Below are 13,980 nucleotides of genomic sequence, written 5' to 3' on the forward strand. Positions count from 1 at the left end.
CTTAAATCTTTGTACAATGGCATATTAGTAGAATACAAGAAAAGTGTTTCAGCGATTTTGAAAATTCATCCCCTAAGGTGGTGAAATAGGTATTGAAAGTTGGTATGCAGATAAAAAAAAATTCTAGTGCGGGACTTGAAACTTTGTATATGGGCATATTATTAGAATACAGGAAAATTTCAGCGTTTTTTTAAATTCATCCCCTAACAGGGTTAAAAAGGGGTTGAAAGTTTGTATGGGGTTCCAATTTTATTTAAGCTAGGAATTTAAAACTTCGTAAAAAAACATTTTATTAAAAGAGAAGCGTTTTTAAAAATGCATCCCCCAAGGTGGTGGGTGAAAAAGGGATTGCAAGTTTGTATGGAGATCAAATATATTTTGAGTGCGGGACATAAATCTTTGTATAATGGCATATTATTAGAATACAAGAAAAGTAATTTCAGAGATTTTAAAATTCATCCCTTAAAAATGCTCTCTTTAGGGCATACTGTCAGTGCTTTTACACCTGTAACCTATGGGTCAATTATACGCAGAGGACGTACAGCGCTCTTCGTGTTCAATATAATGATGCCTTCAGGATGTTGCTCGGCCTTCGACGGAGGTGCAGTGCCTCGGGCATGTTTGCGGAGGCAAGCGTTGATGGCTTCCATGCGATTATAAGGAAACGCTGTGCCTCTCTGCTCGATAGGATGATACGGAGTCCGAACAGCATCCTGAGTGTGTTTGCTGGGAGGTGGGACTCACCGATGACGCGTAGATGGATCGGTCTGCACTCCAGCTTCGTTAATTATGATAGCTAGTGATAAAGGCATTGGACAATTTAATTTACAAATTATTAAATATATAACACTTATTCAATTCTGTTTAATTTCTAATTTATTTATATTCTATACATGACCAAATCTGATTAAATAATATAATGATTGTAATTTTATTAATTTTATATGTGTAATTTTGCTGCTATTTTATGAATTATTCTAATTATTGACATGTCTATGATTGTCATACTAGTAAAATTTTAAATTTTAATGGAATAGTAAATGTTTTATGTGTTATAAATAAGTACGGCTCACCCGGTATTTAGTCCTAGCTCTAAGTTATTGATGTGCATGGTAGGTTTTAATTAATTGTACTTTTTAACATTAGTATTTAAGTTTTTCTTTTGTTACTAACACCTCTATGGGGCATGCCTGAAAATAAATAATTATTTATTTAATTTTAATTTAATTTAAAAGGGTTATAAAGGGGTTAAAATTTAAATCTATTACAAATACTTTGAAACTTCTTAGAAAAGCATTGTTTAAGATAACAAAAACAGTTGTTTCAACGTTCTTCGAACTTCAACCCCTAAGGGGGTTAAAAAGGGGATGTAAGTTTATATGTGGTACAAGTTTTATTTTAAGGTAGGAGCTTGAAACTTGGTAAAAGGGCATTATATTAAAATAGACGAAAGCTGATATCGCCGTTTTTGAAGTTTGTATTAAGTAATAAATTTTGCATCGGGAGCGAACATTTAAAAAAAAAAGTAGTGGACTTGAACATCTTCTGAGAGGGTTGTGTGAGTATCGAGATACATTTTTTTTAGCTCAGGGGTTTGAAACTTCGTAGTTTGTGAAAGACAAATTTCATGCATTGTATAATTATTAACCAATGACTAACCGTCCCTACTGATATCTTTTCTAATATGCTCATGTAAAAGACTTATGTAACCACCAACATACAAATCCACGCGTACGAAGTCGCGGGCAACAGCTAGTTTTATACAAATATATGATGAATATTTTAATGAAATACCGTGAATTACAATAGGATACTGAGCATATTACTAAAAAACCTCTAGTAAAAAAATGAAGTTAACAATACATAAAAAACAACCTCATAAAAAACAAATACATGAGACCAATTTTTCTCATCGCCCGTACAAAGGAATATTACTAGACTACCTAAAGCAGTGAGGTGGAAGTGACTCACAAATATAAAAAAAAGTTATGCCGTAAAAACATAAAGGTGATATATTATTGGCCGGTACTGTATTTAAAACTTTGTGAATCCATTTTAAATGTAACACTACACACCAACAGTCAAATGTCACACGCCTAAAAAGTATAAAAAATAAACAATTCAGTCAGCAAGCAACAGCACTGTCAAGTCAACATCGAGAATTCGGAGAATTGTAGGCGGCTGAGATTAACCGTTATTATATCGTTCCACGAAAACAAAAACAAATCGTTCTCTCAACTAACCGGTAAGAAGAGAGAACTAAATTTTAAAGTTCGCGTTCCATCAATTAACCGGTTTATTAATGAACGAAATAAAATAACGGTTTAAAAGTCAAAAGTCAAAAGCATTTATTTGTTCAACATAGGTAAGGTACATAAGTACAGGTCTCACATAATCATTGTATCACTATGTTGTGCCGTAAGGCGTACAATTTTCCATTTATGGACTGTGGCTGCATGCTGAGCACAGTTACCATTACTTATCAAAATCATCTAACAAAAATTCACTTACACTATAATATGCTTTGTCAATTAAAAATTTAAATAACTTACTTTTAAAACTAATCATCATAATCATGTCATCCGTATTTCTTAGCTCATTTGGAATTTTATTAAAATTTTTTGGAGCCATTCCAAATATACTTTTTCTAAATAACGCCGTTTTGGAAGGCAACGAATTGATTTTGTTTCTAAGACGTATACTTGCTTTGGTTTAAAGGTTAATCCATCCAAAACTCAAGTAATTATCATCGGCAGCCCAAGAAGCATAGCAAGAGTCGATTTTGAAAATATTGCCTGGGGTTCTTTTCAATGGAGTACTGATTCCTTTCTCTAACCAGGTTAAAAATCTGGGCGTAATCATTGATCGCACTCTTTCTTGGATTCCGCAGATCAGTGAGGTGAGCAGAAAGATCTTTGCTACGGTTGGTTCACTACGTCGGCTTCGTAACTTTCTGCCCCTCGCCACCAAAATTGCGCTTGCTCAGTCTCTCCTCCTGCCCATTTTGGACTATGCTGATATCTGCTATTTAGACCTTACTGAAGAGCAATTGAACAAACTCGAACGACTTCAAAACGTCTGCATTAGGTTCATTTTCGGGTTGCGCAAATTCGACCATATTTCTAGCTTTCGTTCGCAGCTTAAGTGGCTGCCCATCCGATTCCGACGCAACACACATATTCTTTCTCTTCTGTATGCCACTCTATTTCACCCCAATACTCCTTCCTATCTTAAAGCCCGGTTTAAATATCTTTCCTCACTTAGATGCTCTCAAAATCTGCTACTTGTTCCCCCTCCCTCTTGTTCAAAATTTTACATCAACTCTTTCAGTTTTCGTGCTGTCCGGCTCTGGAATAATCTGCCCATTAATATTAGACGTGCTAAATCACTCCCCATTTTTAAAAACCTATTAAAAGATAATTATTTGTCTATTTCATAATGATCCTGTTGTCCTTTAATTTATTTGTCGTTATTATGGCTTCCTTTGTCATTTATATATATATATATATATATAGGTATACAATAATACATGTAGTCTAATTTAACTATATATGTGTAGTTTATGTATTATATTATATTTTTATTGTTTTCTTTATTTTGCACCACCCGATAACTACCGTTTCGTTAGCCATCTCTCTATCTGAAGGTTGGCTGGAAGAGATCGCTGTTTAGCGATAAGTCCGCCTGTTGTTACCTACCAATTTATATCTTTTCTCAATGTCTGTATCTTTTTTCATGTAGTGTGCACAATAAAGCATTTTATTATTATTATTTGTATCTCCTTGGATATCACGGGCCTATAAATCCCGGTCTTTTGATAGGCGTGCGTGGGGATACAGATCCAACACGTAGAGGCCCTTTGGCGAAGTTTGCTGTTATGTAATACACCTGCTAGAACCCATTCACGGGTACAAATAGATACCCATAAATCGGTCCCAACAGGCGTAGGGGCTATTATAAACACAGTGGAAAAGAGTGCCGGTTATGGTCTTGAAGTTTGGCTGGTCAAAAGATTGGGCTATTGCTGAGAGGTCCGGACACCTGCCATAACAATGTCTATACACGTTATCGAGGCAGGCGGTGACTCGCCGCTGACTAGATGGGCCCCTGAAACTACCGTCGTGAAGACGACCACGAGCAACACCGGTGTGAGCGGCTCAGGGGTGTCGAGAGGTGTGCGCCGCTTTCTACCCAGTGGCTGTTAACAGCCACTGTGCCCACTCGCGTCTTATGCATCTTTCACTTCCACCTCTGGAGCATATAGCTCTAGCGACTCCTCTCTGGACAGCCAATGAAGGCAAGCCAGAGCTGAGAGTCCTGCGGGTCCCCTTGGGGTCCACTCCGACCGACGAAGACACGCCGGAGACGGAGACCCTGACCGACTCTCGGGAGCACTCGGGTCCGTGGGGTCGTTACTCCCCAACAGTTCGCCACAAGCTGCCCTGCGGGGTTATTATTATTATTATGTGTATCTCCGTTTTAAAACTCTCGGGTCTTACGATCCCGGTCATTTATAAGGCGTGCGTGGGGATATAGATCCAACACGTAGAGGCCGTTTGGAGAGATTTGATGTCATGTAGAACGCCTGCTGGAACCCATTCATGGGTACATCAATAGATACCCGTGAACCGGTTTCAGCAGGCATTGGAAGCTATTGTAGAGAATATGGACAGAGTACTGGTCTATGGTTTAAGTTTGGGTGGAAAAAAGACTGGGCTATTGCAAAGAAGTCCGGACACCTGCCATAACATTGCTTGCACAAGTTATCGAGGCAGGCGGTGACTCGCCACTCGTTAGATGGGCACCTGATGCGCCATCGTAAAGACGGCCAGGCGCAACACCGGCGTGGGCGGCTCAGGGGTGTCGAGAGGTGTGCTGCGCTTTCTCCGAAGTTACTCGCGGCGTTATGCCCTTTAACACTTCCACCCCTGGAGCATATAGCTCTTACGACTCCCCTCTGGACATCCAATGAAGGCAAGCCAGAGCTGAGAGTCCTGCGGGTCCCCTTGGGGTCCACTCCGACCGACGAAGACACGCCGGAGACGAAGACCCTGACCGACTCTCTGGAGCACTCGGGTCCGTGGGGTCGTCACTCCCCAACAGCTCGCCACAAGCTGCCCTGCGGGCTTATTATTATTATTATTATACTCTTAAACTGCTGAAATAGCTGCGGATTGCATTTTACAAAAACTACAATTTCAAAAATATATAAACAGGGTAAAGTTAATATTCGTAAGTTTTTAAAGTATGGTAAACATGAATCAATTTGCTGGATTCCACATAATGATCTAATACATCTTTTTTGCGCTTTAAATGCCACCTCTCTGTCAACTGAATTGGCCCAGAATATAATGCCATACCTTAGCGTCGATGTTACATAGGCTTGATATGCTGTTAAAACAACCGGTTCATTAACAATCTTTCTCAAATTATATAAAACGAATGAAAATTGATGGAGTTTCTTACATATAGTGTCAATTTGATTTCTCCATGTCAACTTCGTTTAGGAACGATATTAACCGATATTTCAATACCGGTTCCGAGCCCTGCTTCGCGATTTAACTATACTCTCGTTTGCAATATTTAATTTACGCCCCATGTTGCAATCTTACAACAAAATACCTATTATTTCAGTTATCTTTTTTATCAAATTTTTTTTTAATAGAAATCAGTGCGTATCTAAGAATTCTAGAATAGGTACAATACCGGCCAATAATACTTATATCACCTTTGAGTGTTTTTGTATGAGCTTGTATAGAATAAATAATATAGGTTAGTTTGTAGATTGCATATTTTACTAGTCATTTTATACAAATATATGATAAACAGTGCAATGAAATACTGTGAATTACAATAGGATACTCAGCATATTACTAAAAAATTAAGTTGACAATAAATTTAAAAAAAACCTCTATTAAAAAAACCAGTACATAAGACCAATTTTTCTCATCGCCCGTACAAAAGAATACTACTAGGCTACCTAACGCAGTGAGGTGGAAGTCACTGACAAATATAAAAAAAAAGTTATACCGTAAAAACATGGGAGGTGATATATTATTGGCCGGTACTGTAGATACATCTAATATCTATATACCTACCCTGGGTTAATGAATGGTGCAAGTGGCCTTGAGAAGTAGTTAATAAATTCACGACTAAAGTCATATTTACTTACGTTACGTGACGGGTAGATAACAACTACGTAATAGGTACACTTATTTACCTACAGAGCTGATGTTTCAGTATTCGCAAAATACTTACTATTCCACCTGTCCAGTATGTATTTGCGTCACACATTTCGCTTTGCTTCGCGGGAGAATGAGACGCAATGCACATTGGACCAAGAAATTGGCAAGGTGGTATTCCACCATCATCAACCTTAGATAAGTATACATGTATCTATACAAGTGTAGGTACATGTAAATTACTCTCGCGTGTATCGTAAACGTTGGCCACGTCGAGGTGGGACACGTCGCCGACCGCGCAGACGGTGGCCGCGGCGGCGTGCAGCACCGCCAACGCTAGCACGATCCCCGAGTGCCACACGTTCTCAGCGTTCAGAAGCGGGTCAATGTGACCCGACGCTAACAAACATTTTTTAATGTGTAATTTATTAATGTATTTAGGGGAGAGTTTTTCTTTCATATTGTATTTTTACCCTCTAATGTGTCCTCACTGCAAAGGTGAAAAGTAGTATTGTACACGAAACCCAAGTTTTTTTGCATCTCGTGCCTTCGATTCCCTCGCTATGCTCAAGGTTCTAAATTAGAACAATTATTTCACTTCCTTGGGACTAAATCAGCACTCACAGGTACACATTAACTGTTATGTCGACACGTAATTACTGATTAATTAAATCATCATTATACTCGTAGTAGGTAAGTATCTAGTAGTATGTTTGATTCCCAAGTAGTGGGATGTATACCATATATATAATATTAGACTGGCTGTGATGAAGATGAGACTGATGATGTTGATAAATGGTTATATATACCATAGTGGTTTAGCCCTTTGCCATGAATGATTTCCGTGCCCGTGGCAGCGGAGTGAATGTAGAGTGATACTACAAAGGCGTCCGTGAGACCCTGCAATAAATGATTCGTCATTACGACGTAAGTAGGAAATACAATAACAGAAAGTTCCAACAATATACAAACCGAGAAAACATCAGTTTTGCCTAGTGTAAAAATTTGCTTTATAGCTCTCTTCGGTGTCGACACGGTGATTGAGGCCACCACGGCTAGACACACCACCCAGATCCACGGGACAACCACAATCCAGGGATACAAGTTGTTCCACACTAACTGAAATATCAAATTAGGGATTCAGGAATTCATTTTTTAAGATACTGGTGGATATTAGGTACCATAACTATTGTATGTATTATGAACCAACATAGGTAGCTACCTAGCTACTGTAATTTTTTTAACTTAGATACACCAAAGTTGTTTTTTGTCAGAGTAAAAAATGCGCTTCTTCTTCTGAAGAATACTATTTATAAAATAATCTTTAACATAAACTAGGGTCATAAAATAGAAGTTATATGAATACGCAAGTTGTTGTTTTCCTCTGGTTTCGTGTTTGAAGTTGGTTATTAATAGCAACGACTATCGAACTTACCCTACGATGCGTAACGCGTTCGGCAATCATAAGACACCACATTAACACCCAAATACAACTCAGGCATATAAGCAACGGTATGTTGAAGGCACCAAAGTGATAAGTCAGTGGCATCCGAACTAGTTCCAAGCTGATAACACATAATATTTTATTATTTTTATTTTGACGACCGACGAGTGGGTAATGACCCTGCCTGCGAAGCCGATGGTCCTGGGTTAGAATCCCGGTAAGGGCATTTATTTGTGTGAGGAGCACAGATATTTGTTCCTGAGTCATGGGTGTTTTCTATGTATTAAGTATTTATATATTATATATATCGTTGTCTGAGTACCCATAACACAAGCCTCCTTGGGCTTACCATGGGACTTAGTCAATCTGTGTAAGAATGTCCTATAGTATTTATTTATTTATTACTAGCGACCCGCCCCGGCTTCGCACGGGTAGTTCAAGTAATTTACACAAGACCTTTACAAATTATACATATAAAACTTCCTCTTGAATCACTCTATCTATTTAAAAAACCGGCCAAGTGACAGTCGGACTCGCGCACGAAGGGTTCCGTACCATTACGGAAAAAAACAGCAAAAAATCACGTTTGTTGTATGGGAGCCCCATTTAAATATTTATATTATTCTGTTTTTAGTATTTGTTGTTATAGCGGCAACAGAAATAGATCATCTGTGAAAATTTCAACTGTCTAGCTATCATGGTTCATGAGATACAGCCTGGTGACAGACAGACGGACAGACGGACGGACAGCGGAGTCTTAGTAATAGGGTCCCGTTTTTACCCTTTGGGTACGGAACCCGAAAAACGCATCAATCTCCGTTGTGTAGTTTTAAAGATCTAAGCATACATAGGGACAGACATACATACAGAGCGGAAAGCGACTTTGTTTTATACTATGTAGTAATTTATTAATATGGTTAATTGTTTAACAAGGGAGCAAATTTGTCGTTTACCCCTCCTAGTAATATTGAGACCGAAGCAGGTGACAAAATTCTAAATGATGTGTGGTGAGGTGAAATAAATTGTTTCGCTGAGCAGCAGTTTCTTCTGGTTCACTCGTGTGCCTTGTAACCCTCGCATCGCTCAAGATTTATCTTTTTGAATCTTGGAATATTTCGCTTGCTCAGGTCTAAATATTAGCATGAGGAGTAAGCAAAGTAACAACTTAGCACCCCTGTTAAACATTGTGCAACGAGGAGGGTAAGTGAAATATTGTAAACAAGGTCTTTAGATGCATGACAGCCGCATGGAATTAAAGACTCGAGTTTGTAATATTCTTACCCCTGATTTTAGACGCAATGTTTTTTATCACACTTGCGAACAAATCCTAAATTTTAAGCGAAATAATTCTAATACGGTGACATTTCAAACCTTCGTCCGCCATATTATCATTTTTTGACAGGTTAGGCGACGAAGGAAGGACAGAGCCATGGGGCATTCAGCTACGATTGAAATTTGTGTTAAAAAAAACCACGAATGTGTTTTAAACAGCTATTAAATTAATCAAATTAAAGGGGCCCACTGACTATCAGTTCGCCGGACGATATCGGCCTGTCAGTTAGAACAAAAATTTGACAGTTCCGAACAACTGACAGGCCGATATCGTCCGGCGGACTGATAGTCTGTGGGCCCCTTAAGTATTTTTAAACAAACTAAACAACATATAAACGTCAGTATTCTAAAAGTAAATAGTATTTTATACAATCGTGATAGAGCTTTCAGTAGAGTACCGTGTTTAGGCCACGAAGCTTGCTGAGTGGCTTAATGAAGGTACGAGATTGAAAAGCTTGATTATATCAATACTTTTTCTACAAGTCATCTAAAATAAAACTTTTTCTACTATAAAACCTAAATATATAAAGAAAATTAGTTAAGTATCTCAGTAGTACAAAAGATATCAACGCGTGCATAATATATGAATAGGTATTACTCATGAAAAGGTCGCGCGTTGGTGTCTTTTCCACTGGACCGCGGCGCCACGTGTTGGTCAAATTCATAATAGTTGACTAAACCGTCGTAAATGATTATTACAATTCAGTTGGGAAGCCCATACATGAAGTACACAATTACAGTTTGGTATACAAAATCTTAATTCAACCATTACAGTCGACGAGTAGAATAACTCATTTACTCGTATATCTTTACTTGTTTCGTATGAATTAGTGACATAATTTAATCAATCCATAACACCCGCGGGAACAATATCAGGCCTTTGTCCTTCAGTACTAGTAGTACAACTGCATGAAATAAGATCTTTTTCGAGCAAGTGTGATGAAAATTTAATAACGATTACTTCATACAGGGTGATCAATCCATTGGGTCTGTAGGGAGAAGTCAGAAACTATGAGAGATAGTGACACCTGTTCTTAGAAACCATGGCTTGGATTTTAGATTTTATAATAATGGCATTTATAAGGTATCTTTTGGTCCTTATACTTTCAGGATCAATTATACAAACCAATACTACACGCGATTACATAAAGAATATTGACCAGGTTCGATTCCCGGTTATTTATGAGAGTTAAAAAAAAGTTTAAATGTCATATTATTAAATCTTAAATCGACGCCATGGTTCCTAAGAACAGATTTCGCTATCTCTCATAGTTTCTGACTTCTCCCTACTGACCCATTTGGATTGATCACCCTGTATACTATATACGACCACTTACTAAAAGTAGTTGTAAGGAGGAGGACTATAAAAAGAAGGATATGGTCCAGGATATGTCTCGTTGCATTTTAGTAATTCGAACTTCATTCCTTTTGAGGAGCTGAAAATAGTTATTTCGTTTACAAGGGAGTAAAGTTGTTGTTTAACCCCTCGTGCCAATATTGATACCTAAGCAAGTAGTAAAATCTTATTAGGACAATCCTCGAAATCTCTGGAACAGTCCTGAAATTTGGTACGTATGTTAATTAAAGGCCCCTTTTTCCTGTCCACACCAATTGGCATTTAGGGACCTCGAGAAACCGCCGCCATCTTGGAAAATGTGTACCATCTTGGCGAAATTCCCTAAGGAGGTGAAAAAGAGGTTGAAAGTTTGTATGGAGATCAAATTTTTTTTTCGAGTGCGTTACTTGAAACTTTGTATATGGGCATCTATATATATATATTACGCGAGGCCGATTTTTGTTCATCCCATCAGATCTACAGTTATGGTCCGATTTTGATAAATGATATGTCATTAGATTCGTCTGGATTTTTATTTTTTTCTGAAAAAGTACTGAAAAATTAATTTGAAAAAGTTGTTAATTTGTGACTTTGACCACGTGACATGTGATCCCTATTTTGACTCAAGATGTCAAGATGACCAAATAATAATAAACATGAATTGCACTCAAACCTGTAGTAAGTTGTTCAGCATGATGAAATATTATTTTTGAGGGCAACATAATATCCACAACACTTAAAACATGTACGAAAATACAAAAACAATTTTACAGTTTGTTGACAATGAATGACAATATTGTGTCAACTTTAAAGGCTCTTTAAAGGGGACTATTATGTCAATACTCTAAATTGCCAGGTTGTTTTCATTTTAAAAATGTTGATATATGCAAACTTTTTTCGCATACCTATTTAAAATGTGGAGAACGGTCAAGTGCGAGTTGGACTCGTGATCGAAAGGTTCCGTGTCACTACATATGCATATTGACTAAATGTAAAAAAACCGGCCAAGTGCGAGTCGGACTCGCGCACGTAGGGTGCCGTAACATTATCCATATATATATTACGCGGTTGTTATGGCTATCAGATCTACAGTTATGGTTCGATTTTAATAAATTATATGTCATTAGCTTCGTCTCATGCTACAGATTTGCAATAAGCTCTTAGTTTTTTGATTTTTTCCCGAAAAAATAACTAAAAAGTTTATTTGAAAAAATGTACCACGTGACCTTTTTCTGACTTGAGATTGAATTGAACTCAAACCTATATCCAATGTATGTAAGGTATCCAATCTATTCAAATATTTGTTTTGAGACTGTTATATTAAAACACCATAAAATTTTATTATTGTGTTTGACAACATGTCAGACATGTGTCATCCACATCGTATTTATCAAAATGACACATGTTTATTTTATTGTTGCTTTGGCACATAGAAGGTAGGATCCTATAGAAGTGGCGTACCACGTGCGCCCGTGAGGGACAGAATTTGTAGCCCACCAGGCCACCATAAACCATACAAATCGGTGGGGAAAAGCATCTATATTTACTTCAAAAAGCACGTACGGCGAGGTTTGTTCTTATGAGGATGTTAAATGATGTCGGATCTTTAAGGTAAACGGTCAGCCAATGGGGTTGGCAACTGTCAAAGGTTTACAGAGATGGTGCCATCATAGCTTGCCCCTTTTTAACCGACTTCAAGATTTCAAAGGAGGAGGTTCTCAATTCGGTTTTTTTTTTTTTTTTTTAATTATTGTTACTCCATAACTGCGTCATTTCTGGACCGATTTTAAAAATTCTTTTTTTGATTATAAGTATATACATACAGATTGGTCCCGTTTTTGTCAAAAAGCAGTTCTGATGATGGGATCCATGAGGAATCGAGGGAACTCCTCAAATATTAAAGGCATACATATAGTGATTTTTGTATTTTCATCAACAAATCAAGCACTTACATTTAAAAAGTGACATTTGATGAAGTGGAACTGCTGATGATGATCAGAACGGAACTCTTCAATGACGCATAGTTCACGTTTAGCGATTTGTCCTCTTCGTTATGTTTGTTAAGCAAGTTAGGTTTTCAAGAAACATTTTTGTCAAGTTCGAGTTCTGATGATGGGATCCATAAGGAATCGAGGGAACTCCTCAAATGTGAAAGGCATACGTACATATAGTGATTTTTGTATTTTCATCAACAAATCCAGCATTTCCATTTTAAAAAGTGACATTTGATGAAGTGGAACTGCTGATGATGATCAGAATGGAACTCTTTAATAACGCATAGTTTACGTTTGGCGATTTGTCCTCTTCTTTATATTTGTTAAGCAATTTAAGTTTTTAAGACATATTTTTGTCAAGCTGGAGTTCTGATGATGAGACCCACGAGGAACCGAGGGAACTCCTCAAATGTGAAAGGCATACATATAGTGATTTTTGTTATGTCATCAACAAATCCAGCATTTACATTTAAAAAAGTGACATTTGATGAAGTGGAACTGCTGATGATGATCAGAATGGAACTCTTCAATGACACATAGTTCACGTTTGGCGATTTGTTTTCTTCCTTATGGACCCAGACCTAAACTTGGACCCGGACTCGGACCCGGACCCGGGTCTGAACATGGACCTTAACTCGGACTCGGACCCGGACCGAACTCTGACCCAAACTTGGACCCGGACAGCCGGACACGGACCCGGACTCGGATCCGGACCCAGACCCGGACCCGGAAATGCTACTAGAAAAGTGGGTTAGGTGGGTGAGTGGGTTTTGAACTGCGATTCTCACAGAACAGAACTGCTATCAGAAAAGTAGGTTAGGTTAGGTTAGAGCTGTGACCCTTACAGAAACGAAATGCTATCAGAAAAATAGGTTAGGTTAGGTTAGAACTGCGACCCTTACAAAAACGTAATACTACTAGAAAAGTGGGTCGTTTTACCTCCTTTTCTACATAATTAGGCAAAAGATGCTGTCATTTTCATTTCATTGTCTGGAATCTAAGTGTGCACCATCAACAATAAGTGAACTTTTAGCGGCATCCCCCATTGAAGTCGGTTTTTTTTTCTTAAAAATTATTCTATAAGATTTGGCTTAAAGGGCTGGCATCCAGGGCATTAAAAAAACAAAAATTTGACACAATTCTAGGGATTGACAGGGCAAGCTATGCTGGCGCCCTCGGTTAATTATTTCGACCGGCCAACCCCGTTTTCAGCATCGGTCCGCGCCCTTGGTGCAGTGCGGCGTATGTGCGATCGTGTGTAAAATCCGTAACAGACTACCGCACCGCACCGCGATCTTGGTGCGCCACACCCATAAGTGAGAGCGAGAAAGAGAATATCTCGAAAAGCCGTATTGGTGCGGTCAAAATATCACTTTCTCGCTCTAACTTATAGCTGCGTCCTTAACGTATGTACAGTGACAACCTTGCACACTATCGATACGTGCGCCGCTCCCCACCAAGGCTGCGGTGAGGTGTGGTAGTCTCTAACGGCTTTTAAGATAGTCTGTTAAATACGGCTATAATATTTCTTTCTCGCTCTAACTTATAGCTGCGTCCTTAACGTACGTGCGGTGACCACCTAGCGCACTATCGATACGTGCGCCGCATCGCACCAAGGTCGCGGTGAGGTGTGGTAGTCTCTAACGGCTTTTAAGATAGTCTGTTAAATACGGCTATAAAGCGGCTAACACA

General features: G+C 38.4%; 1 protein-coding gene across 1 annotated transcript in view; it reads right to left on the bottom strand.

The window, feature by feature from the left end:
• LOC134753773 (uncharacterized) overlaps positions 1-13,980 on the bottom strand; it is a 53,938-nt gene that overhangs the window by 17,907 nt on the left and 22,051 nt on the right. The window contains exons 7-12 of the mRNA XM_063689712.1: positions 10,567-10,636; positions 10,296-10,394; positions 7,618-7,747; positions 7,155-7,301; positions 6,992-7,082; positions 6,426-6,581 (exon numbers count right to left, since the gene is read on the bottom strand). Coding sequence (XP_063545782.1) covers positions 6,426-6,581; positions 6,992-7,082; positions 7,155-7,301; positions 7,618-7,747; positions 10,296-10,394; positions 10,567-10,636 — 693 coding nt within the window. The remainder of the gene's footprint in view (positions 1-6,425; positions 6,582-6,991; positions 7,083-7,154; positions 7,302-7,617; positions 7,748-10,295; positions 10,395-10,566; positions 10,637-13,980) is intronic.

Source organism: Cydia strobilella, chromosome Z (genome assembly GCF_947568885.1).
Source record: "Cydia strobilella chromosome Z, ilCydStro3.1, whole genome shotgun sequence".
In the NCBI taxonomy this organism is placed as follows: Eukaryota; Metazoa; Arthropoda; class Insecta; order Lepidoptera; family Tortricidae; genus Cydia; species Cydia strobilella.